General features: G+C 49.5%; 1 protein-coding gene and 1 long non-coding RNA gene across 2 annotated transcripts in view; one reads left to right on the top strand and one right to left on the bottom strand.

Moving 5' to 3' along the window:
- The window catches only part of LOC121816229 (uncharacterized), a 53237-nt gene extending 43870 nt beyond the window's left edge, over positions 1–9367 (bottom strand). The window contains exon 1 of the long non-coding RNA XR_006055717.2: positions 9156–9367. This is a non-coding gene — a long non-coding RNA (uncharacterized LOC121816229). The remainder of the gene's footprint in view (positions 1–9155) is intronic.
- A 574-nt stretch (positions 9368–9941) lies between these two features.
- On the top strand, positions 9942–22866 carry CCN5 (cellular communication network factor 5). The gene is made up of 4 exons (XM_027977228.2): positions 9942–10030; positions 14058–14274; positions 19667–19921; positions 21916–22866. The coding sequence occupies exons 1-4, from the start codon at positions 9971–9973 to the stop codon at positions 22134–22136; spliced, it is 753 nt and encodes a 250-aa protein (XP_027833029.2). The 5' UTR covers positions 9942–9970; the 3' UTR covers positions 22137–22866.
- The last annotated feature ends 2938 nt before the right edge of the window (positions 22867–25804 follow it).

Below are 25804 nucleotides of genomic sequence, written 5' to 3' on the forward strand. Positions count from 1 at the left end.
GACGGACAGATGAGTAGATGGATGGATTGTTGAAAGAACAGATAAATGGGTGAATGGATGGATAAACGGATATCTTGAATGATGAGGGGGCTCCTGGATGGGGAGGCAGTTACCTAACCTGTTATCTGCCTCCTCTAAGGGATATCTGGCCAAATGCAAAGCCACTTCTGATCTGGTGCCTGGTTCCTCCTGACCAGCTAATTCTAACTCAGTGGGGTCCCCTGAACTCTGATAATTATTCAGACATCAGAGAATCTCTAGGAACCACCTCTGCTCCTGACCTTTCAGAATTCTGCCTTCTTGAGGACCCACCCTGCATACTTCCCTCTGGGTCAGAGCTGTCACTCCAGAAACGCTTCCAGGCATAGAAACAGAAATCCCTAGAGAAAGAGGCACTATAAGATATGGAATCTACCCCACTCCCATTTACAGATGAGGAAACTGAGGCCAAGTAAGGCCAAGAAATTTGCCCAAGAATGTACAGCATGCGAGTGAAATTAAAGCCTGGGTCCCTCCATTCATTCATGTATTCATCCATGCAACAAACATGTATCTACCATAGGCTTCCCTGGTGGCTCAGAGGTTAAAGCGTCTGCCTGCAGTGCGGGAGACCTGGGTTTGATCCCTGGGTCGGGAAGATCCCCTGGAGAAGGAAATGGCAACCCACTCCAGTATTCTTGCCTGGAGAATCCCATGGACAGAGGAGCCTGGTGGGCTACAGCCCACGGGGTCGCAAAGAGTCGGACACGACTGAGTGACTTCACTTGTTCACTTGTTCACACCATTGAACACACGCCAAGCTCAGTGTCTTTTCTCTGGCATTCCAGGCCTGTGAATAAACTCTCAGGCCAATTTCTGCATCCCATGTTCCATCGTGTCCTCTCCCAGCTCCCCAGCCAGTTTGTCTTTGCTTCACCAGATGCACCCTCGGCTCAGCCCACTGTCCCAACCCCCTCACCCAGCAAATGAGGACCACCTCCTTGCCAGGACCCCCAGTTCACAGTGGGATGAGCATCTGTGTACAGAGGCAGTCACACGTGTGACTTGAGAGTACCAGCTCTCACTCCCTCCTTGCAGAACCACCGTGGTCCCTTCCTGCACACAGAAGCACACCAGTTCAGACTGAAGCCAAGTGTTAAAGCCCCATAACTGTCCTGGGGAGATGGGGGCAGGGAAGGAAGTTCATGTTGCCACCTGGGATCTCAGGGCCAGGACAGACCTTTGAGCTCCTGCCTAGACTGAGGAATGCACGGAAGAGGCCATAGAGGGGCACCTGGGGGCTGGCTATCTGCAAGCTGGATGAGCAGGCAGCAGCAGCAACGCACGACCAGCCCGCCCAACATGGCCAGAGGCGGGGGTAGTGTGGGGGCTGCCAATGTGGAGCAGGTGGAGCCTCACCCTCGGGGGCAGGAACCCAGACCTGGGCAAGTCAGAGCCATTGGTGGGGCCCCCTCTCTGGACTTTCCCGATGAAGGCAGCCTCGCTGATGACGTAGAACACCTCAGGACTGCAAGGGCCAAAATAAGATTCAGCTGCACAATGCTCGGCCCATTCAGAAAACCTTCTGGGAACAAATCAATGGACTAGAGAACAAAAGAAGACCATGAAACAACAACGGGACACAAAGCCGCTTCTGGGAAGGAATTCATTTGAGACAGGGTTCTGATAAGATTGATCATGACCAAAGAGTTAAGGTGCAATAGATAAACTAAAGTGTGAAAAAGGAGAATAATACTGATTTAACAGGGACTAAGCATAACGTTAAAACTACTGTGAACAGTTATAGTGTTAGGAATTTGAAAGCTTAGGGAAAATGGACACATTTCTAGAAAGTTATAAGATGCCAAAAGCTGGGCCCAAGAAGAAACAGAGAATGTTAATAGGTTAATGAGTATTAAAGAAACTGAAACGGCAGCCAGAGCCCTCCTGCTCTCCCACATCAGACCCAGACATCCTTACAGGAGTTCCGCTGAATTTTAAAGGAACAATGAATGCCTAGCTTATACAAGGAGCTACTCCACATCCCCTCAAAAGCCAACCTAGTGTATTGGTGAGACAAGTGTCATCTTGGTTGCCAAGGCCAGAGAAGACAATACAATAAAAGAAAACGATGAGCTCATTTCATTTATGGATTCAGGATGGAAAAAATACTAACTACAGTATTAGTAAACTGAATTCAGCAGTGTGTTAAAATAGTGATAATACCTTACCATTAGGAAGGGTTTATCCCAGAAATGTATTAACATCAGAAAACCCACCAGTATTATTCATGGAGTCATTAAATCAAAGGAAAAAAAAAAAAGGCCAAGGACTTCCCTAGTGGTCCAATGGCTAAGACTGTTCTCTCCCAGTGCAGGGAGCCCAGGTTCCATCCCACGTGCTACAGCCAAAAAAGATCCTGAATGCTGCAACGAAGATCAAAGATCCCATGTTCCTCAACTAAAACCCAGTACAGCCAAACAAACAAATAAATATACAAAAAATCTTTTTAAAATCCAATGATTGTCAATTGACACAGAAAAAACTTTTGTTAAGAACCTTAGGTATTTAAAAAACCTTAGGTATTTATTTTAAAAAAAAATCTTAGCAAACAAGGAGCATAAGAGAAGTTTCTTGATTTGGTAGATAGAAAGAAAGAAAGAAAATGAAGTCACTCAGTCGTGTCCAACTCTTTGCGACCCCATGGACTGTAGCCTACCAGGCTCCTCCGTCCATGGGATTTTCCAGGCAAGAGTGCTGGAGTGGGTTGCCGTTTCCTTTTCCAGGGGATCTTCCCGACCCAGGGACTGAACCCAAGTCTCCCACATTGCAGGCAGACACTTTACTGTCTGAGCCACCAGGGATGTTCAGTATCAAGAAACCTCCAGAAAATATGATTCCTAGTGGAGAAACTTTATGTGTGTGTCAGGATCAGGAACAAGCCAAGAATGCCCATTATCACTGCTAATGCTGAACTCATCTGGAGAAGGACATGCCAGCCCACTCCAGTATTCTTGCCTGGGCAATCCCACAGACAGAGGAGCCTGGTGGGCTATAGTCCATGGGGTTGCAGAGTCGGACAAAACTTAGTGACTAAACAAAAACAAATGCTTAACACATAGTCCCAGAGTCAGGCTACAGCTAAAAGGAGACAAAATAAGAGGTATAAAGGTTGAAAGGGAAGAGATAAAACTGTTCTGTGTTGATGGTGTGATCCCTTACCTTGAAAAATGAAATAAACTGACAGTATCAGAACAAATAAGAGAGATGAGCAAGTTTGCCAGATACATGATCAATAATAAAAATCAATAACACTTTTATACCAGCAATACTCAAAACAATAGTGGCTCAAACAAAGGGGCATAAACATGCACATATTATATGCAAACAGAATAATATATAGTAACATTATATTTTTATTATATTAACATTCTCATAGTATTCTTGTATGTAATATGTATACTGTTTTTAAAATCACGTGAATAGCCACTATAGGTGGAGTCCAGGATGCACACGGCAGCTCTGATGTCATCAGAGATCCAGGCTCCGTTTTTATTTCTCCTCTTCCTTCCTCTGCACCTGAGGGCCATCTTTAAGATACCTTCTTAGTCCAATATGGCTGTCAAGCTTCACCATCACGTCTGATGACTGACCGGAAGCAGGAGGAAGGAAGGAAGGGTGGTGTCGGGACAGAAGGGATGCTCTTCCCTTTCAGAAGCCTTCCCAGAATTTGCACATAACACCTCTTCATGTATCTCATTGCTGGAACTGGTCACACAGCCATGCCTAGCTGCAAAGTTGAGTGCACTGCCAGCCCAAATAAAATCAGGGTTTGATTATGAGGGAAGGAGGGAAGAAAAGATACTGGAATGGGTCTCCATCAGGCTCTGCCATAGAACCCAGTTTCCACAAAAGGGAAAGAGAGTCCCAGAGAGGTGAGCGCACTTACACACAGCCGCGTAGCAAGTGTCAGAGCTGGGATTTTCATCTGATTCTCGATCTTCCCACGGAACGGGGCTCCCTCTTACCCGAGTACATCCAACCATAGGAGCACTGGCCCTGACTCTCCCAGCCCTGCTGGGGTCAGGGTCTGTTTGGGTTTGTCTGTCCCCACGACCCTACTATAGCAACAGTAATGTCCCCAGTGTTGAGCATTTATTCACACAGACAACCCCCCCCCCCCAACACACATATACACACCAGTCTCTCCAGCTTCTTGCACAGGGCTTGGCATGTAGATGTGCAATGAACACAAAAGAGGAAGGCAGGGAGGAAGCTGACAAGCTGTGAATGGCTGAAACTGGCTTCATCCTTGCAACTGCAGACACTTGTTCCTGGCTCCCATATGCTGCACCCTGAGCTAAAGAGGTGTTTCCCCAGTTTCACTTTTCAGAGGCATTTCCTAGACTCTCAAGCGTTAGGCCTAGCTCGGGTCTGTAAGAACAAGAAGGTCACCTCAAAACAAACAAAAATGGGTGAAATCAAATGCCACAGAAGTATGTGTCCCAGATCCTCAGACACTGTGGAAAAGAATATGTCATGTTTCTCACTCTGATTCCTCTTCAGGGACCTACAGAGAAAGATCACATTTCCCAGCTTCCCTTGCCAGCAAGTTGGGGTCACGTGACTTGTTCTGGCCAATGAAATATGAGCAGAAGGGATGAGCCTCATCACTTCCGGTTTGAAGCAGTGAAAAGCTAGTGTGCCTTCTCCATCTCTCTTCTCCAAGGTGACCTTGGAGCCCACTGATCTAGAATGAAAGTGGAAGTGAAATCACTCAGTCGTGTCCGACTCTTTGTGATGCCTTGGACTGTAGCCTACTGAGCTCCGCGGTCCATGGAATTCTCCAGGCAAGAATACTGGAGTGGGTTGCCATTTCCTTCTCCAGGGGATCTTCCCGACCCAGGGATTGAACCCGGGTTTGGAGGCAGACGCTTTAACCTCTGAGCCACCAGGGAAGCTGCAATGTGCATACGAATCACCTGGGAGTCTTACTAAGGCAGATCCTGCTGTGGGGGGAGGGGAGGGGAGGATCTGAAATTCTTCATTTCAAAGAAGCAACTGAATGGGTAGGGAAGGGTGGTTCCAGAGGATGCAGCTCCAAGATGGAGAAGATCTGCCCAACTTCACTGGACTATTTGCCACCAAAACTAAATCTTTGTTGGGTTAAGCTGTTAAGATCTGGGAGTTTATTTGTGACCTCAGCATAGCCTAATGTACCCCAATTCAAACATTGGGATAGGGAGTTGTCATTCAGCCAGTCAACCCCTATTTCTTCAGTTCCTACCATAAACTCATTTTGTGCAGGTTTCTTACCCCCCCCCCCCCCCCCCCCCCCCCCCCCCCCCCCCCCCCCCCCCCCTCCCGCAGTGGAAGCAAAGAGCCTGAACCCCTGGACCGCCAGGAAAGTATGCCTAGATGCCTCTCTCGTGAGGAGTCCCTCACTCTCCCGGTCCTCACGTGCCAGGCCAGCACCTGATAGAGTTCCTTACATTTTTCTCCCTTGGCACCTCTCTCTCTGCATCCTGGTCCCAGTGCCAAAAGTCACTGGGGGAGCCAGGATTTGAAGTGGGGACTTTTTGGCTTACAAGCCTGAAATTTGTTTCCAGTAGTGCAAAGAGCATCTGTGCTCAGTCTAGGGTCTTATTTAGGGGAAACTATAGCACTAGCCAAAAGTCTCACGGGTTCCCTAGACTGTCACATCCCTCTAGTGCCAAACTTGGCACTTTGGGGGCCTGAACCCCAGTAACCAGTCAGCACAGGGGCAGCTCCTGCCGTGGATTTTCAGGGTTTGTGATGTGCGTTCATCACTCACACTCTCACCACCCGACACTGTGATGCCAACCCACGTGCTTCCTGAACTGGCCAGGCCCCAGGACCACCCGCTGTTCACACTCGCCCAACTTCGGTTGTTTAGAGAGAACAAGTTCCAAGCACAAACACATGCTCTGCCTCAGAGGGGCCCCTGAGGCAGGAGGCAGCACTCCACTGGTGTCCTGTCACCTCCCGGTGCGGCGCACTCCGAGCCTCCTTCACTTCCCTTGGAAAGCACACCCAGCCTCACCCTCTCATTAATGGGGGCAGGACTCCTCCTCTGATAGGATACTACTGTGAACAAAGTGCCTTTCTCCACCTCCTCCTAATGCCTCCTAGCTTTTTCTATCTTCCTTCTTGCCTCAGAGCAAGAAGTGGTTCAAAGCTGTTCCTCCCAAATGGATACATGTGTATATATGGCTGAGTCCCTTCACTCTTCACCGGAAACTATCCCAGCATTGTTAATCAGCCATCCGCCAACACAAAATAAAAAGTGAAAAAATAAAAAGCCAAAACAAAACTGTTCCTCCCAGCAAAAATTAATCCATGGTGATAGAGGTCAGAACAGTGAGTACCTTGGGAGGCAGAGCGTATAGTCTTGGAAGAGGCATCAGAAACTTTCTGGAAATGTATCTTGCTGGTGGTTACATGGGTGTGTACATATGTGAAGAGTTGTCGAGATGTGCACTGTAAGCATTTCTGTTTATATGTTACCCCTCAATTAAAAAAAAAATATATGCCACAGAGAGCCTTCTAAGCAGTAGCAAAAATAAATAACCACAGCATAGGTTTTGGAGTCATATGAACCTCCACTGAAAATCTGGCTCTGTTTTCTAGCTGTGTGACCTTTGGCAAGCTGCTTAACCTCTCTGGATTTCATTTTTTCTTTCTTTTTTTTATTAAGGTATGGATGACAAGGATTAGAAACACCACTTTTTATAAAAAGTACTCAGCACAGGGGCAGCCCCCACTGGGTGCTCAATACAGAATCACTTTCATTACTATTAAAACCAGAGACCTGGAACTTCCCTAGCTGTCTAGTGGTTAAGACACTGCACTCCCACTGTGGCAGGCACGGGTTTCGATCCCTGATTGAGGTGCTAAGATCCTGGCCTGGCCTAAACATAGAAAATAAATAAACGTGCAGCTACTTTCTCACGTCTGACTCTTTGCAACCCCATGGACCCTAGTCTGCCAGGCTCCTCTCTCCATGGAATTTTCCAGGCGAGAACACTGGAGTGAGTTGCCATTTCCTCCTCCAGAGGAGCTTTTCAGCCCCAGGACTGAACCTGTGTCTCCTGCATTGGCAGGCAGCTTCTTTGCCACAAGCGCCACCTGGGATGGTGGTTTAGTTGCTAAGTCGTGTCTGACTCTTGCGACCCAGGAGACCAGGGTTTGATCCCTGGGATGGAAAGATCCCCTGGAGAAGGGAATGGCTACCCACTCCAGTATTCTTGCCTGGAGAATTTCGTGGACAGAGTCCTGGTGGACTACAGTCCATTGCAAAGAATCAGACATGACTGAGTGACTAACACCAGTTGTATTTTAATAACATGTAGCTAAGCTTCAAATCAGCACATTTTGATTTATCCTTTAATAAACCTCTTTGACATGGAGAATCTCTAGGAATGCAGTTGCCACCAGCATACAGGGTCTCAGGAACACAGGTTCACCGAGAGTCAGTTCCTAACAGCTTGGAATCTTTTGTGCTTGCTACAAGTACAGTTCCTGCCTCCAGCCCTGTGGTATTACATATTTCTGCATCTCACAAGTAGATCCAAAGAAAACAATGGCTGTAGAGTGATGGAGAAGATGCAGATACAGGTAGTTCAAGTCTGTCATCCCAGGTGACTTCTTGAAATTTTAATTTGTGTTTAAAATTTAGAAAACTCAAACAGTGTAGACTGCGAAGGGTAACATTTTTGCATGGTAAGTGCAAATTCTAGTTCATAAATGAACTATATTTGTTTCTTCTCACAATGATGACAGATAACACTTTGTTATATGAAGGTGGTGGGTATTCCAAAACTGATCCACTCTGGGTGTAAAATACCCTAGGCCTGCCTCTAACTCAAACAGGAGCCTGAATAAATAACACTGTTTCTCCTCTCCAAGTCTGGGGACCCACAACCCTCACCCTCAGCCACTTCCTCCAGCCCTAAATGATCAAATCCCACATTTTCATCTTCGGCCTCTGTTCACATCAACTCCTCGTCCTGGAATTGCTCCCAGCATCAAGTCATTCTTCTTCCTTGCCAACTGCCCTTTCCGGACTCTTCTGGTGTCCAGCTCCGTCACTTTGAGACTTGGGATACTGGGGGAGATGATGGGGAACAAAGCCTTCTCTAGCCACATTTGACACCCCCTCTCATATTACCTTTGCCAAATTCTATAGGCAGAGCTCATGTCTTTATACCTTCCCGCTCCTAGAGATACTGGTGGTGAGGTTTTTTAAAATATCTACTTATATATTTGGATACACCAAGGCTTAGCTGTGTCTTAGCAGGATCTTCAGTCTTCGCTGTGGTATGTGGGGCCTGCACTGTTTTCCTTCTACTTCCAGTATTCTTTTTTAAATTGGAGTATAATTGCTCTGATAGTTTCTGCTGCACAACAAAGTGAATCAGCTTTGTGTGTGTGTGTTAGTTGCTCAGTTGTGTCTGACTCTTTGTGACCCCATGGACTATAGCCCTCCAGGCTCTTTCTTTTTCTTTTTTTTTCAGGCTCTTTCATTCATGGAATTTTCCAGGCAAGAATACTGGAGTGGGTTGCCATTCCCTTCTCCGGGAGATCTTCCCAACCCAGGGATCGAACCTGGGTCTCCCACATTGCAGGCAGGCTCTTTACCATATGAGCCACCAGGGAATCAGCCATACGTATACATATATCCCCTCCTTCTTGAGCCTCCCGCCCGACTCCCATCTCACCCCTTTAAAGATCACAGAGCATCAGGATCTTTAGCTGTAGCCTGTGAACTCTTAGCTGCGGCCTATGGGTTCTAGTTCCCTGACCAGGGATCGAACCTGGCCCCCTGCATTGGAAGCGCAGAGTCTCTGGGGGTGTGAATTTCATGTGTCTTACCCCTTCATGTGTGACACCGTTTCCCACCTCACTGTCGGCTCCAGACACAGCAGGCATTCTTGGCTCCCAGAATAGGCCCTGCTATCACGAGGTCCCCCACCTCTAGGCATCTATGTGCTGTTCCCTCTGCCTGGAGCATCGCTCTCTCTCACTCCCATCATCATCCCTGGCTCCCGCTTCAGAGAGCTCACCCTCACCCTCTGTCTGAACAGGACCCTTACTCTATATTCCCTGAAATTCCACCTGCCCCCGCTTACTGTCCCTTCCCCATCTCAGCTTACCTCCTATTCAGGAGCTGGAGATACCACAGAGGGGCCTCAGAGTTGACTGAATTCAACAAGAAGGATTTGGTTCCTGCAGATCACTGCTGAGGACCCCACCATGTAGCAGGGCCCAGCAAGAGCACACACTAGGTCCAGGCCGCGTGGGCTCAGCCACCGCAGGCCACCATCCCCAGCTCAGCAAGCAGGCCATGGGGAAGCTCCTGGTTGCCAAAAGCAAACAGGCCGCCCAGGGAAGTTTTGCTGTGGGTCACACCCGCTTCTGGACAGCTGCCAATCTTCCTGCCAGAAACCGCAGGCCCGCTGAAGCCGCTGGGAGTCCGGACCACGGGGCTTAGGAGGACTTGGGTCAACTCTGCAAAGGGGGTGTCTGCGGAGCACTTTCTGGACCTACAGCACCCCCTCCACTGCCAGGGTCGGCCAGGGGGTCTGGGGCAGGGCTCCAGCGGCTCCAGCAGCGGCTTGGGTAGGCCCTTTGGGGCTGGGAGGAGCTAGTGAGGCCCCTGCCAGCCTGTCACAGGCTCTCGGCATTGGCACTGGCTCTGACTTTCACACGCACGCACACACACATACATACACACACAGACACTGGCAAGCACCCCCTTGGTGGCCTCGGAGGTCTCACCTCCAGGTAAATGGGCTCATCAGTGGGAAGATGAGGATGGGAGAGAAGCAGGGCTACAAAGGCCAGCCTGTGTGTGTGCGTGTGTGTGTGTGTGCGCGTGCCTGGGAGTGACCTCACAGCCGCCGGAACATAAAGACTTACAGGTCCTGCCTCCGAGGCTCAAAGCTGGCTCCGTGGGGGACACAGTGACATGAGAGGCACATTTCAGACCCACCTCCTCGCCTTCTCCCTCCTCTGTCTCCTCTCCAAGGTAAGGGGGCCCTGGGCCCTGAAATGTACTACTGGCTTCCTTGGTGTGGTGGGGGAGAGGTGAAATCACGGCCAAGGACCCCCTGGAAGAATTCCTGGGGGCCTCCTGTGCTGGGGCTCAGCTGGGCTTCCCTCCCTGATGCCCAGAGAGCTGCTTCCCTCTGGCCAAGTCTGCTGTGTGACCTCAGGCAAATCCCTTCCCCTCTCTGAGCCTTAGCTCCTTCCTCAGTTATATGGGTATAATGTTCATGAGGCCTTTGGGAAGGTCATTTATCATAGTTCATCCCCAGGGTCTAGCGCAGGACCTGGAATATGACAAATGTTTAAGAGAGGACTTTTATGACTACCAATCCCTAAAGTCCCTCTGCAAACAGAAGTGGGTCTCCTCATTATAAATGGGGAGCCTCAAGAGGGGGCCTGCTTTGTCTAACTAGGAGCTAGGATTTGAATGTATGTTGGGTGCCTAGCCCATTGAAAGTTTCATACAAAGGCATTAATGCTGTCAGGCCCTCAGGCAGTAAGTAGCCTGCTGACCCTAGCTGGAGGGGGTAGGGAGATAGCTCTAGAGAATAAAGACCTTCTCCTGTGGGATATTTTCAAAGGGCTTGTGGAACATCCACCTTGCTTAACATGCCCAACAACCTCATCAGGAATGATTATTTCCTGTTTTCAGTCAAGCAAGGCTCAGAGAGGGTAGGCAACTTGCTTGAAACCACACAGCATCCCGAGCGACAGAGGAGGCAGAGACCAGGACTGGCCTGGGTGTGAGGAGAGGGGACTGCAGTCTGTATCTCTCCACCTCCAACCTGGACCGAGGCCACCGTTGCTGAGCCTGCCATCACCTTAGCAAATGCCAAGTTCCTGGTGTCATGGGGATTGGCCCTGCTGCAAGCTATGATCTCACTATATTTTCATGCTCTTTTGAGAATCGCAGGCAGGAACGCCTCTCTCCTGGGTCCAGGCAGTGGTTGGGGGAAGGCTGAGAACCCTGCTGGCATCCTAACCCTGCTTTCTGTTCTTCCAAACCGGGATGAGCACGACATGATACCAGGAAGCACAGCGTGGGTCATGGGAGCCGGAGACTTGGGGTTCTGGGCCTGGGATTAAAGGAAAGGCCAAAATGAAGCAGTCCTAGACTCACTGTTCTCTCCCCCGGCCCTCCATTCCTCCCAGGCCCCGGGGAGCCAGGCAACATCCCCCTCAGAACACAGGAGCTTAGTCATCACGCACATGAAAGCCGTGACAATCCTCGGAGAGAGAATTGCAAGTCTCGCAAGCAGGCTGTGAGCTCCTGAGCTCAGGCCTGTGGACAGGGGCAGGTGGTAGAGACCTGGAAACAAGCCAGGCCACGCTGACCAGAAGCTGCCTGTGACCTCACTAAATCCCTGATTCCAAGATAGGTGGTCTCCACCCCATTTTACTTAGGAGGAAACTGCTCCCTCTTGGGAGGCCACACAGCGAGTCAGTGGTAGAACTTGGATCTCAACTCTTGCTTGGAAGATTCCCTGTCCAGGGCTCCTGCCCCGCTGGGGACCACAGCAGAGGTCTGGGACAACCAAGTGTGATGGAGCAGCTTGAACATGGGAGTGGGCTGGTTGGAAAGGGCATAGAGATAGAGACTAGACAGGACCTCTCTCTCCTTGGCTGTGCTGAAACCCCCTCCCTGACTTGTCCCCATCCTTTTTGAACAAACAGTAAGTTGACCCAGAGGCTAAGCTGGCATCAGAGCCATAGGCGACAAGAGGTGGGTGTGGCAGTTAAGAGCCTGGGCTTGGATGCACATGAAACTTGATTCTGTTCCTGATTGGCCTGTTATTGGTGACGTCGCTATACTGCTTTAAGCTTCAGTTTCCCTGTCTTTAAAATGGGTATAATGCTGGATTTCCCTGGCTGTACAGTGATTAAGACTGCGTGTTTCCTCTGCAGGGAGCATGGGTTCAATCCCTGGTCGGGGAACTAAGATCCCACACGCCACACGGTACAGCCAAAAAAATAAATAAAACGGGCATAATGCTGTAGCTCCCACTGGAGGGTTAAGCTGGCACGTTACAGAGCTCCGCACATGGTGTGCCCGTGGTGAATGACAGTCACAGTCGTCGGCGTCATCAGTGGTCCCTCCTGTACATCCAGCCCTGTCAAGCTTGCCCGGTAGAGGGAGCCCAAAGTGAGAACCCAGGTGCCAAGCACGTGGCTTATGTCCTGGCACCTCTGCTTTCAGGAGGAAAGGACCCAAGAGCCAGTTCTGGTCAAAGGCCTGCCCCTCACCCTGCTTACTTCCCACCAACTCAGGGAGCTCAGCCTCTGAGGGTTTAGGAAGGAAACCCAAAGTCCAGCTGATTGTTTCTCAGGCCAGTGCTGTGTGGATCACATCTGAATTTATGAAAATGCAGATTCAGAGTCATAAGGAAGGGCCCTAGATGCTGCATGACTAGCAAGCTTCCAGGTGATGCTGCTGCGGGTCCAGACCTCACTTTGAGGGGTAAGGCTAGACCATCCTCTCTAGAATCTGGTGTCACCCAGTCTCCTGCTTGAAATGCCTGCGGAGATGGGAGCTCGTCCTCTGGCAAGGCTCCAGGCACACCGCTGCACACTCGCATCTAATGTTACCAGTGCCATCGTAGATGGGCCCTGTCTTTGCTTCCTAGTCTGTGACCCACCCTCCCATACACACACAGGAGGCTGGTCTGCCAATTTGGAACGGCCCCTAGTGGCCACGGTGGGAACTGCAGGCTGCAGAGAGGTTTGCAGGACTCAAAGTCCTAGGGGTGGGAAAAGTAGGGATTAGGGCAGAGAGGTCATTGCCTGCTTTGGGGCCACACACAGGACATAGGAGGTTATTAATTTCACCTTCCTAAACTGCCTCCAGTTCTTCCATCCTCTACACAAAACTCTCCAGACTTCCAAGGGCCCCCACATGGGGTGGGTCACTAGTAACACCTTGAATTATGCATGGCCCTCGGTCCCTACCTTCCAATGGACATATGGGGAACCCAGAGTATCTGGTTTCTGGTTTGGTTGGTTCTCGGTCCTAAGTGAGGAGGGGCAGTCAGGACACTTGGGTTGATACCTTGAGCCTGCCCCTGGGGGTGGGACCCTGGCTGGGGCTTTTCCCTGTTACAGGAAGTCTGCACCCACTCTGGGTCCGTGGGTCTTCAGTGGGGAAGCACGCTCCCAGCCATGTAGCTAACCCATGGGGACTGTGTCTCTTCCTCCCTCTGGAACTCAGTCTCCCCATCTTTACATGGCGGGGAGAGTGGTTAGAGTGGAGGTGAGGTACCAGTAACCTCGCTGTGCATCAAACGCCCCTGGATGGCTCGTTAAAAACATAGATTCCAGGGCTGGGCCTCTGGAAGCTGTGAATTGATAAGTCCCACAGGAGGCCAAGTTGTCCTGGCTGATTTGAGGCTCATCTGGAAATATATTCTAGATTGTTCCAAAGATCAAAAACATCCATGACACTGTTTGATTTATTCAGCCCTCAGGATAAATATCCACAGTTCTGCTAGAAAACGTATAGTTCCCTGTCATTTTAATCCTCTGTTCTGTTGCTTTTGCCTCTGTAAGTTCCCAGAAGGCAGAGGCTAAGCCCGCTATTGTAATTCACATAGCGGTCATCATAGCTAAATGCATGGAGCATCTCCTGCATGGCAGGCCATGTACTAAAGGTTTTATATGCCTCATTTCATGTACTCCTCACAACAATCCTCTGAGTTATATATTATTGCCCCCTCTTCACAGATGAGGCAGTTGAGGCTCAGAGAACTTAAGTAACTTGCCCAAGGCTGCTCCGCCAATAAGCGACAGAGTTAAGACTGGAACTCTAATCCAGAGCCTTTGCTCATGACCGCAGTGCTATGTCATCTCATACAGAGTGACGTGGGGGTGCTGGGGTTCAAGGCCAGGTTTGTGTCACTCCGGGGCCAAGGTGTAGCGCTACACTGCACAGCCTAGCAGAGAAGGAGTCAGTCGTGAGGGTCTCACTGCCCACCTTGAATGACCTTGGCTGAGGGAGGTCTCTCTCTCTGCAGGTGTGTGCCCAGCTGTGCCCCACACCATGTGCCTGTCCCTGGCCACCACCCCGATGCCCACTGGGGGTGCCCCTGGTGCTGGATGGCTGCAACTGCTGCCGGGTATGTGCGCGGAGGCTGGGGGAGCCCTGCGACCATCTCCACGTCTGCGACCCCAGCCAGGGCCTGGTCTGCCAGCCCGGGGCGGGCCCTGGAGGCCGGGGGGCCGTGTGCCTCTGTAAGCAGGTTTGCGGGTCTGGTGGAGGGGGTGATGGGGAGGCGGTCAAGGCCTTCAGGTCCTGAGTCCAGGAGAAGTCCTTCTCATTCCCAGCCAAACCTAGTGACACAAGGTTCCCTAAGCCCACTCCCCACTTCTTTTCTTTTGTCTTTGCTCAGATCACACCCACCAACCAAACAGCCTACCTCCCTTCTTATCCATCCAGATCTAGCCATCTTTCAAAGCTGAGCACAAACACCTCCTCCCCTGATCAGCCCTCCCAGATTCTTCGAACCAGAGGTCACCACCCTTTCTCAGAACCCTCACGACACTCTTGGGAAAATGAAAGGACAGCTCTCTATTTCAGGCGTAAGGTGTATCGGGCCCTGAGCTAAGCACTTACCTCCTAAGTCACATGATCCTCATAATAATCCTCTGCGGTAAGTACTTTCAGACCCATTTTATAGATGAGGAAACTGAGGCTCTACAATACTGAGAGACATGTTTAATGTTACACAGCTGGGGCCTGGGTCAAACAGGCTCTGAAGCAGCATTCTGTTCTGTCTTTTTCTGGGGTTGGGAGCCCCTTGGACCTGTGAACCCTGAGTTTGCTATTTGCTAGCAACCTTGAGCATGTTACAGCTCCCACCACTCTACCCTTGTGCCCTCCGGGTGGGCTTTAGGTCAGGGTTTCTCAATTTTGCTCCCGGGTCATTTGGGACTGAGTAATTCTCTGCTGTGGGATGTGGTTCTGTGCATGGTAGGAATTAAAGCAGCTTTCCTGGTCTCTACCTGCTGGATGCCAGTAGCACCCCAAACAGCAAGTCGTGACCATCTCCCTTCAGATGTTGCCTGGGGAGAAAAATCGCCCCCAGTGGAGAACCACTGCTTTAGAGAAATAGAAAGGGGTGAGGGACTGCTCTGCGCTCTATTTTTCTTTTTAAATAAGCCTTACAGAGCACTTTACCACTCTCATCTTTGTGCATAATGGGAGAGAGAAAGGAAGAAAGGCTCATGAATCATTGACAATGAATCCATCTGTAGGAAAAAAAAAAAAGTTGCTGAAAAGAAAAACACAACTTATAGGGACTTCCCTGGTGGTTCAGCAGCTCAGCCTCCACACTCCCAACGCAGGAGGCCTGGGTTCAATCCCTGGTCAGGGAATTAGATCTCATATGCCACAACTAAAATGATCTCGCAGGCCACAACCAAGATGGAAGACCCCACGTGTTGCAACTAAGACCCAACACAGCCAAACGGATTTTTTTAAAAAAAGGACTTATAGACATAAAGTTATCAATGGTAAAGCCCTGTTAAATTCTTTTTTATGATAAGAGGAGTGTAATAATGAGAAAGGGGCGATGTGTTTTATAAACTTAGAGATGATTGGTATAAAAAGGTACCTAAAAATGTGGTTGCCCAAGGGAGACAGGTTGGGGAGGGAAGGACTGAGAGTTTGGGATTAGCAGATATGAACTATTATAAATAAGATGGGCAGGATGGGGGTTCAGGCTGGAGGGGACACATGTATGTCTATGGCTAGTTCATGGTGATGTGTGGCAAAAACCATCACAATACTGCAAAGTAATTATCCTCCAATTAAAATCTTAAAAAAGATGAACAACAGAAAAGGTCCTACTGTATAGCAACCGTATAGCACAGGGAACTATATGGGATTCCCTATAGGTACACCATAGTGGAAAAGAATGTAAAAAAATGTCTTTATGTGTATGACTGAGTCACTTTGGTATACAGCAGAGATTGGTACAACATTGTAAATCAGATATACTTCCATTTAAAAAATAAAATAAATATCACCTATGAAGGGAGAAAAAAATGTATCTAAAGAAAAAACTCAGAAAAGCAACCCTTAGCTTATCAGGCTGTTATCTAGATAAGTCATCACACATGTCAAGCACTTGGCAAAATTTATTTATTGAACACATGCCTAGCACTTACCATATGCCAGGCACCAGAGTTTCAAAATATCACCTCATTTAACCTCTCAACAACCATATGAAGTAGCTCCTAATGTCATCCCCATTTTGTAAATGGAAAAAAGAGGCCCAGAGAGGTTAAATAATTTGCCCAAGATCACACATCTCAGAAGTGGCTGAGCTGGGATTTGAACGCAGGGAGCTGACTCCACAATCTTTGTTTCTTTCACTCTACTGTCTGACGCTCAGTATATGATTAGTTACTGTCACTAAATTTATTATGAAGCTTTTCCTATTCCGCCCTGATTCGGACTTTGAATACCTGGAGGCCAAAAATTTATTTGGTCCTTGCTCCTTCCTGCAACTTCCAGCTCTGGCTGGGTGACACCGAATGTGTCTCATGAATGTGTAATTTACAGGTGCTCGTGAATGTCCAATGACTGGAACTGAATTTGGAGGCTGGGAGCTGGGGAAGCCACAGCTGAGGCAGAACTAAGACTGTACAGAGGCTGCGTCTGGGTCTTGGCTCTGGAGGGAACACGCTGGCCCAAATCTCTCCTCCCACCCACTAGCTGGACAACCCTTCTCTCAGGGGACTGCCTCTGAGCTGTGTGCACGTTCAGTGTGGCTTGCTTTCTTTTAAGATTTTTTTTTTTTTTTGATGTGGACCATTTTAAGTCTTTATTGAGTTTGTTACTGTATTGTTTCTGTTTTATGCTTTGGTTTTTTGACATTGAGGCATGTGGAATCTTAGCTCCCCAACCAGGGATCGAACCCGCAGCCCCTGCTTTGGAAGGCTAAGTCTTAACCACTGCAGCACCAGCGAAGCCCTTCTCCCTGGCTTTAAAAGCAGAGCTTCCCAGGCTCAGCCAAGGGCAACTCCATCTTTTCTGTGGCTCAGCCTCAAATTCTGGAGTCATCCTTGACTTCTCTCCCATCTTTTTCCACATTCCACTCACTCCCACCAGTAAATCCTTCACAATATTTCCACCGGGTCTGATCCCCACCGTAACTCATCTGGATTTTGCAGAAGCCCCTTAACTGTCTCCTTGCTTCCGTCCTTGGTCCCTAGTCTGTTTTCAACACAGCAGCTTGAGGGCTCCTTTAAATACGTAAATCAGATCACAGGTCAAGTCCCTCCTCTGCCTAAAAGCCTCCCACAGCCTCCCATCTTCTCAGAGTAAGAGCCAAAGCCCTCTCAGTGGGCAACAAGTACCCTGCTCCTGTCTTCTCTCTGACCACATCTAACACCCTCCTGCTCTCTGCACCATCCTCACTGGCCTCCCAGATACCCCAGGCACACTCCCACCTCAGGGCCTTTGCACAGGCTGTTCCTGCTACCGGCATTCTTTCCCCCAGATTTCTGCACGGCAAGTTCTCTCGCCTCCTTCACATCTTTACCCAAACATCACTTGCTCAGTAAGGCCTTCCCTGATCGCCATATTTCAAAACTACAACCCTGCTCTACTCCTCAATCCGACTTCACTTTCACTTTCACTTTCATAGGTGTTTGGGGTCTCACAGCAAGTACATTTGGAGGTGCCTCATGGTGTCTGGGACCTTGCACGTGATGCGCACAGATCCCAGGGTGGGGACCGGCTGCCCAGGATCATAACCCCCCACCCCACCCAATCAGCTTTGAACTGGAGGACCCAGGAGAGATGCCAGGAAACCTTGCTAAAGTTATTATCCCCTGGGATTTGAACCAGGTCTATGTGGTTCTAAAATTCCCTCATGTGTGAGGACCTATTTGAGGTTTTTCTCAGCAGAGCTGGGAAAAGCAGCTTCCCATGAGTCTTGTCTCCCAGATCTAGCTGAAGTGCCACCCACATCTCCAGGAAACCCTCCTCTCTCTGCACTTCCTGAGTGGCTCACAGACCCCTCTGCAGGGCTCTCGCTTTATTCTGTCTTGGAGATGCAGCGTCCACATCTGTGCCCTGCACTGACCCTTGAGTCCCTCCTGGGTAAGGACTGGCTCTCGGTCCTGTCTGGGAGCACAGTGGGTGGTACCCAGGAAGGGCGCGGTGTATCTGAAAGGAATAAGGAATCAGAACTATTTTATCAGTGTCTCTCATGTGCTGAGTCTTGTGCCAGGCATTCATTCCAGGGGCATTTCCTGTGGTTCTGTGTGTCCCATCCGTGCTCTGAGCTGGCACAGGAGATGCCAGGATGAACACTCTCAGCCCCAGCCCTCAAGGAGTTCATGCCCAGTGGAGGAAGAGGCTGTGATGCCCATAATATTTGAGGGCTTCCTCCAAAGAGTGTTTCTTGAATTCCTAACCCTGAGCTAGATGTTGCATCACTGAAGGTTCTAATTACTGTTTTCATCGTTGCTATTGTTAAAGTGACTCAGAGAAGTTTAGTCATTTACCCCAAGTCACACAGCTAGCAAGTTAAGCCCTGACCTGATGGTGATAACTGTAACACAGCAGATGGACAAGGAAAGTTTGTGGCATGAAATCTCGGTGTGTATATAATAGTCATAATGTTTTATATGTTTATATTAATTGATACATATTATTAATTCGATTATATATGGGCTTCCCAGGTGATGTTAGTGGTATAGAATCTGCCTGCCAATACAGCAGACACAAGAGACCCTGGTCCCATCCGTGGGTGGGGACAATCCCCTGGAGAAGGAAATGGCAACCCACTCCAGTGTTCTTGTCTGGAAAAATCCCACGGACAGAGGAGCCTGGCGGGCTGTAGTCCATAGAGTTGCAAAGAGTCGGTCACAACTGAGCAGTTGTCAGCAATACATTAATATTTATATATTAATAATATATAATAATTTATACAAATAATAATAACAACAGAGCAGCTAGGATCTATTGAAGGTCTCCTTCATGTTGTATTCATTACAAACACCATTCATTTATAGTCCATATCACACTTAAATAAGTACCATTATAACCCACTTTGGGCTTCCCTTGTGGCTCAGCTGGTAAAGAATTCGTCTCTGATGTGAGAGACCTGGGTTCAATCCCTGGTTTGGGAAGATCCCCTGGAGAAGGGAAAGGCTACCCACTCCAGTATTCTGGCCTGGAGAATTCCATGGACTATGCAGTCCATGGGGTTACCGCAAAGAGTCGGACACGACTGTGCGACTTTCACTTCACTTCCTAACCCACTTTGCAGGTGAGGAAACTAAAACCCGAAGTAGGATCACTTGGCCAAGGTCCATAGCTAGCAAAGGAGCTGAAACCAGGCCAGTCTTCCTGCAAAGCCTGTTCCAGGAAGCGGCCTGTCACGCTGTCCTCCTGCAGGTGGCAGGACAGGACCGCTTTGACTGGGGGTGGGGTGGGGTGGAGGAGGGGCGGAGCCCCCTGCAGCGCTCAGTTTCCCCAAGGGCTCTGCGTCCCCAGCGCCTCCAGACCAGCTCTGCAGAGAGGACCCGGCGGAGGAGGCGGCGGGCGCAGCCCTGCCCAGGGAAAAGTTGGGAGGTCGCCGATGGAGGTCCGGTTTCTCCTCCGCAGGGGGAGAAGATGACGGCAGCTGCGAGGTGAACGGCCGCCTCTACCGGGACGGGGAGACCTTTCAGCCTCACTGCAGGCTCCGCTGCCGCTGCGAGGACGGCGGCTTTACGTGTGTGCCCCTGTGCAGCGAGGACGTGCGGCTCCCCAGCTGGGACTGTCCGCACCCCAGAAGGGTCGAGGTCCCAGGCAAGTGCTGCCCTGAGTGGGTGTGCGACCAGGGAGGAGGGCTGGGAGTCCAGCCCCTCCCAGCCCAAGGTGAGTGCCGGGCTGGTCCAGGGCTGCCTGGAGTGGTGGAAGGAGGGCGATGGGCGGGGGGTGGGGGTGGGGTTGGAATGGGGGATGGGGAGGGGTTGGGGGAGGAGTTAGGAAAGGGGCGGGGCAGGGCCCCTTAGGTACCAGGACAACTGGATACATCAAAGCCAAGGTTATACTGACAAAAGCTAGGAGGGGCAGGTGGCTCAGGGGACTCTTAGAAGAGTGCAACTGACCAAACAAGATGCAGAGGTGCAAGTGTATGATTTTAAACGACACACAATTAAAAACTGATGGCAGAGTAGAGGGAGGAAAGGAGGGTTAGGACACTTGAACCAAGTCCTCACATTTCACAGCAGAGGAATAATATAGAGGTATATTATTGTAATATAGACTATCATTATACTGACATGGGCACATATTAATATAACACAGTTTAAATATTATATAATATTGTTAATATGTCATTATTGGGGTTTATTAAAAGAGGAATTCTAAACTGAATGAGGCAAGGTGGTTGCCTCCGGAATGTGGGCCTAGGGGCGGGCAGGTAAGACAGTGACCTCAGCCTGTAAACTCTTGAGTTTGAGAGATTATGTTATGTATGGTAGGTCACTAGGATTTTTTTTTTTAATTTTTAATTAGGGGGAAATTGCTTTACAATGTCGTGCTGGTTTCTGCTATACAACAATGCAAATCAGCCATAATTATACATATTGTCACTAGGGAAACTATTATTATTATTATATGAATATGATTTTTTAAGGCAACCAGAAAGAGAGCATTGGTTGCATAGAAGATGGTGCCACTGGCGAGGCAGTAGAGTGTGGTGGCTTAAGCGTGGAGTCTGCCTGAGTTCTAAGCCCAACTGTGTGACTCTGAGAAAATTGCTTACCTACTCTGGGTCTCAGTTCCTCCAACCATGAGAATAAGTGCATCCACCTCACAGAACTGCTGTGAAGCCTGAATGAGTAAATACAAGCAAAGCAGTTAGGACAGAGCCTGGCACACAGCACTCCAGGGTATGTTAGCTGTTATCATCCCAACAATGTAATATGATACATCTGTTTAAATATTGGGTTGGCCAAAAATTCCTTCAGGTTTCCCTTAAGCTGATGCAGACAAACCCGAAGGATCTTTTTGGCCAACCCAGTACGTTGGTGAACGCTGATAGGTTTGCCTTACAGATAAAAAGCAGGACAGGGCAACGTATATGTAATTTGAACCCCACTGTGTGTGTCTACAGCCATATGGACATAGACATCCTACATACTACACACGTGTGGATAACACAAGGTGTGTCAACCAGGGCACTAGTGACATTTGAGCCGGGTCACGTCTTTGCTGTGAAAGGGTGTCCTGTGCAGTGTAGGATGTTAGGCAGCATCTCTGCTAGACTTCAGTAGCCCCCACCCCTCACTTGTGACCAGTAAAACACGTCTCCAAACACTGCCAAGTATCTTCCAGGGGGCAAAACGGTCCCCAGTTAAGAAGCACGGGTTACAAAAGAACGGAAGGAAGGACATCAAATATTAACAGAGCAGAGCAAGCCTGGAGGAGGAGGAAAAGCTAGACCACGGTGAACCCGCCACCCTGTTCCAGACCTGGCCTCGCCGGCACCAGCATCCCTGCTGCCAGGTCACGCGCAGCACCACACACACAGGCCCAACCTCCTCCCTGTACGATGCTACTTATCACGGGACTTGCGGAGGATACAGGAGTGAGACACTCGCCCTTTCTTGGAGGACCGTCATGGTCAATCCCATCATAGCTGCCTGATAACCAATATTTCGGAAGTGCTGACAAGAACCAGGCACTGTGTTAAGCACTTCACCTCCACTATTTTATTCACGCCTAACGATCATCTATTAGGAAATTTACATGGAAAGAAACCGAGGTCCAGAGAGGTTAAGCAACGTGACCCAGACTGCACCGCAAGCCAGTGGGTAGAGTTGGCTGCCTAACCTCGCCGAGCTGACCCCCTCTCTCTCCCCCAGGACCCCAGTTTTCTGGCTTTGTCGCCCCTCCAGCCCCTGGCGTCTCCTGCCCGGAATGGAGCACCGCCTGGGGTCCCTGCTCGACCACCTGCGGCCTGGGCGTGGCCACCCGAGTGTCCAATCAGAACCGTTTCTGCCGCCTGGAGACCCAGCGCCGCCTGTGCGTACTGGGGCCCTGCCCACCCGCCAGGGGCCACAGCCCAAGGAGCAGAGCCTTTTAGAGCCAGGCTGAGGATGGAAACTCTATGTCAGCCGCTCAGCAGGCAGTCTGGGCTGCAGGCCACAGTCCGGCTTGGGTCTGCCATCCGGGCCCTGGAGGACAAGCGTGTTCCCAGGCCAGCTGGTCCCTCTGGACCCTGAGATGCCGCAGGAAGCATGCCCTAGTCCCCCTCGCTCTCACTCACAGCCTGGGAGAATGGCCAGGTTTCTTCTGAGCTATTCACAGCCTTTATCAAAGATACGCACAGAGCTTGTTCCAGGAGATGGGCAACCATCTCCCCCTTAATCATTAGACTGAAGCAGGTGCTGGGCTGGATGGGCTGTTTTTCTAGGGGTGCGGCGAAGAGAGGCAGAGATTCTCAACCTCCTGCTTCCTTTCCTGGAGTGAGGTATGAACATCCCTGAACACACATCTGTGTGTCACACTTGTGCTGAGAAAACCCTCCCTCCCGACCCTGGGCAGAATTCAGGGATTGAATTCTATGTAAATCACCCTGTTTTGAAGACAGTCAAAATGGGACCCTTAAATGTCCCTTAAAGGGACCTATCAAACCCAACTTGTATTAGTAAGAATTAACCGTTTTCATGACTCCGCAATGCGCCAGGCCAAGCTACACATTATACAAGTCAGTGCTGGGAAACATTTTGGACTAGAGGACAGCAAGGGAGGATGAAGGATGCCTCCCAGAAACCAGGGAACACGGCCTGAAATAAAGCAACCCTCATGTGAAATCCTGTTTGAAGTCACATGTTTTATTGTTTCTCTGTTCTCGCCCAGTTGCTCAGTTGTATCTGACTCTTTGCGACCCATGGACTGCAGCAAGCCAGGCTTCCCTGTCCCTCACCATCTCCCGGGTCTGCCCAAGTGTAAAAACAAACAGACAAAAATGCCACATACAAATGTTATGTCCTCTTCTGCAGTCTACCTGTATTTGTTTAAAAATAAAAACTATGTTTTCATCAGAATCCCACCAGGACATTAGAATATATTCTTGGTATTTCACCAGGATTTCTTATTAAACTAATCTGATCGAGGGATGATTCACACCCAGGTAAATGCACAAGTCTTAAGCTCATGGTTTCACAAGTCTTTACAAATGTATGCACCTATATGACCACACCTCAGCAAAGGTGTAAAACATTTGCATCATCACAGAACGTTTCCTCCGAGGACTTCTACAGTGGTCCAGTGGTTAAGACTCTGAGCTACCAATACAGGGAGCACAGGTTCGATCCCTGGTAGGGGAACCAAGATCCCACATGCCGTGTGACACAGCCAAAGACTTTAAAAAAAGAAGAAAATTTCCCCTGGCCAGGTGATCCTCTCTACCCCCAAGGGCAACTGCTGTTCTGATTTCTATCATAGATGAAGTGTTGTTGTGTTCTTGAACTTCACGTAGAGCCATACAGTAGGTGTTCTTTAATGAAGGGCTTCATTCCCTCAATACCAGCCCTAAGGGTGAAGAGGCAGAGAGAAGGCAGAGCCCAGAAGCCAGGAGCAGAAGGCGGAAGATGGACTCACTGCAGGGCTGTCTGCTGGGGGCGGAAGCCACCACGGAGATGCAGCCTTGATCCTAACAAAAGGCAGATGGAGACAGGAGAGAGACCGCGGCTTCTGCTCTCTCCCAGCCCCCAGTTCCCAGAAGTGCCTCCCATTGGTCAAACCTCCTGGGCAGACCAGGGAGTCCAGGAATGCAGGGCCCTGAGGTTCAAAGCCGAGCAGGGCGACAGGCAATCCCCAGCACACAGGCAGTCAGTGACCTGCTCCTCAGTACGCTGGCCTCCAGCACTTCAGTTGGGTACCACCTCCTTCGGGAACCCCAGTTTGAGAAATCACAGGCAGCATTTGGAACCATTTAATCTTCACAAGATAGAACTAGAGGAAGCAGCTTGGAAGTATGATCTGTCCAAAAGCTGGTTTACAATTAGGTGGGATTTTAGTCCAAGCCAAGTTTATCTGACCACAGGCTGGGCCTGTGGTCTCTCAGAGGCTGAGAGCTTGGTGTGTCTGGTTCTATATTAGTAAATTCTTCACACATTACCTGGAACAAGTCTGATAACGTCCTGAGAGCCAGGATGAGAACCATGGACCCTCACTGAACTATTCCTGCATATGGGGCTCTCTCTGCCAAGAGCGCTACCCACATAATCACACGTCACCCTTGGAACATCCCTAAAGGAAAATGCTACTGATGTTCCCATTTTAGAGATGGGTAAACTGAGACTCAGAGTGATTAATGAAGTTGTCCTGGGGTTGTGCTGCTGGACTATGGACCAGGTTGGCTGCAAGGCCCATGACCTCAGCCCTGAGAAGCAGTAAGCAGAGCCATGAAGAGTGGGCCCAGCCAACCTGCCCACCTGTTCCTGGCTGGTTGTCTGCTGTGATCTCAGGCAGGACACTAAACTTCTTTGTGCCTCAGTTTCCTAGTCTCTAAAATAGGGATAATAGCACTACTCAACACAGAGGGCTGTCGAGAGTATTACGTGATTTAAATGAAAATTTTAGCTATCATTACATTGACTCGACCTCTTAGTGCTTTGGCTTTTTTCATCTGTAAAATGGGCATAAGTAGTAATGCCCACCCTACAGCATCATTGCGTTGAGTGAGTGCCCATCACATGCTGTGAATGTTGGGTGATTCCTTTATGTTCACCTGAAAATAAGCTATTGTCATCATCCTGCCTCAGTGATGCTTTGCAAGTTAGGGACTGATGTGAAGGCAAAGACTGGGGATCTTCTTGTTTGTGAAGAGGGATGGTGCTGGGAACAGAGGTCACCAGGTGAAACTCAGGCCACCCCCACTGAAGCCAGAGTTAGGAGGGACCCAGCCCAGCCATGCCCCATCATATTGTTAATTGCATCCATGATATTCAAGTAACAGTAGTGCCTTCTTTCTTTTCACCGTAGAAGATTCCATCATGCGAATAGAGCGCATGTTATTTATTCATCCTACCCTCGACGGGCATTTGGGTAGTTTCTAGTTTGAGGCTTCTATGAATAAGGCATTGTGAACATTCTAGTACATGTTTTCTGGTGGATATTGGCCAACATTTCTGTTGGGTACGCATCTAGGAATAGAATTGCTGACTCAAGGCCTATGCTGTTTCTTCTGGGTCACATTATCTCTAAGCATGATGGAGGTCTCTGCACGTAATAGACACTCAATAAAGACTTATTGCTAAAAGAATAAAAATGAGAGCTAACATTGATTGTGTGCTAAGCACATGCCAGGCTCTGTTCCAAGCATCTTCTATGTAACAACTCACTTTAACTCTCACAATAACGCTCTGAAGTAAGTGTAATCATACCCATTTCATAAATGGAGAAACTGAGGTACAGAGAAATTCAAGAAACAGCCCACATTTACATAGTTCAAAGTTGCCAAAGCCAGGATTCAAACCCAGAGAGTCCTGCTCCAGAGCCCTTGCCTTGGCCACCAGGCTACCCCAAATGCAGACACGGCAGGGTTCAGAGGTAAGGCCCGTAGGAGTGGGAAAGAAGGAACAGAAGCAGATGAGAGAATCCAGCAGGGCCTGACCATGCCTGTGAGATCTTGTTGGAAGGATGGATGTGAGGACCAGGGGAAGTAAGATGCTAAACACATCCCTGGGCTTTCTGCTGGAGGATGGGGAGAAGGGGGGTCCGTCACTGGAAACTGAGAAGAGCAGA

This window comes from Ovis aries, chromosome 13 (genome assembly GCF_016772045.2).
Source record: "Ovis aries strain OAR_USU_Benz2616 breed Rambouillet chromosome 13, ARS-UI_Ramb_v3.0, whole genome shotgun sequence".
Taxonomy (NCBI): Eukaryota; Metazoa; Chordata; class Mammalia; order Artiodactyla; family Bovidae; genus Ovis; species Ovis aries.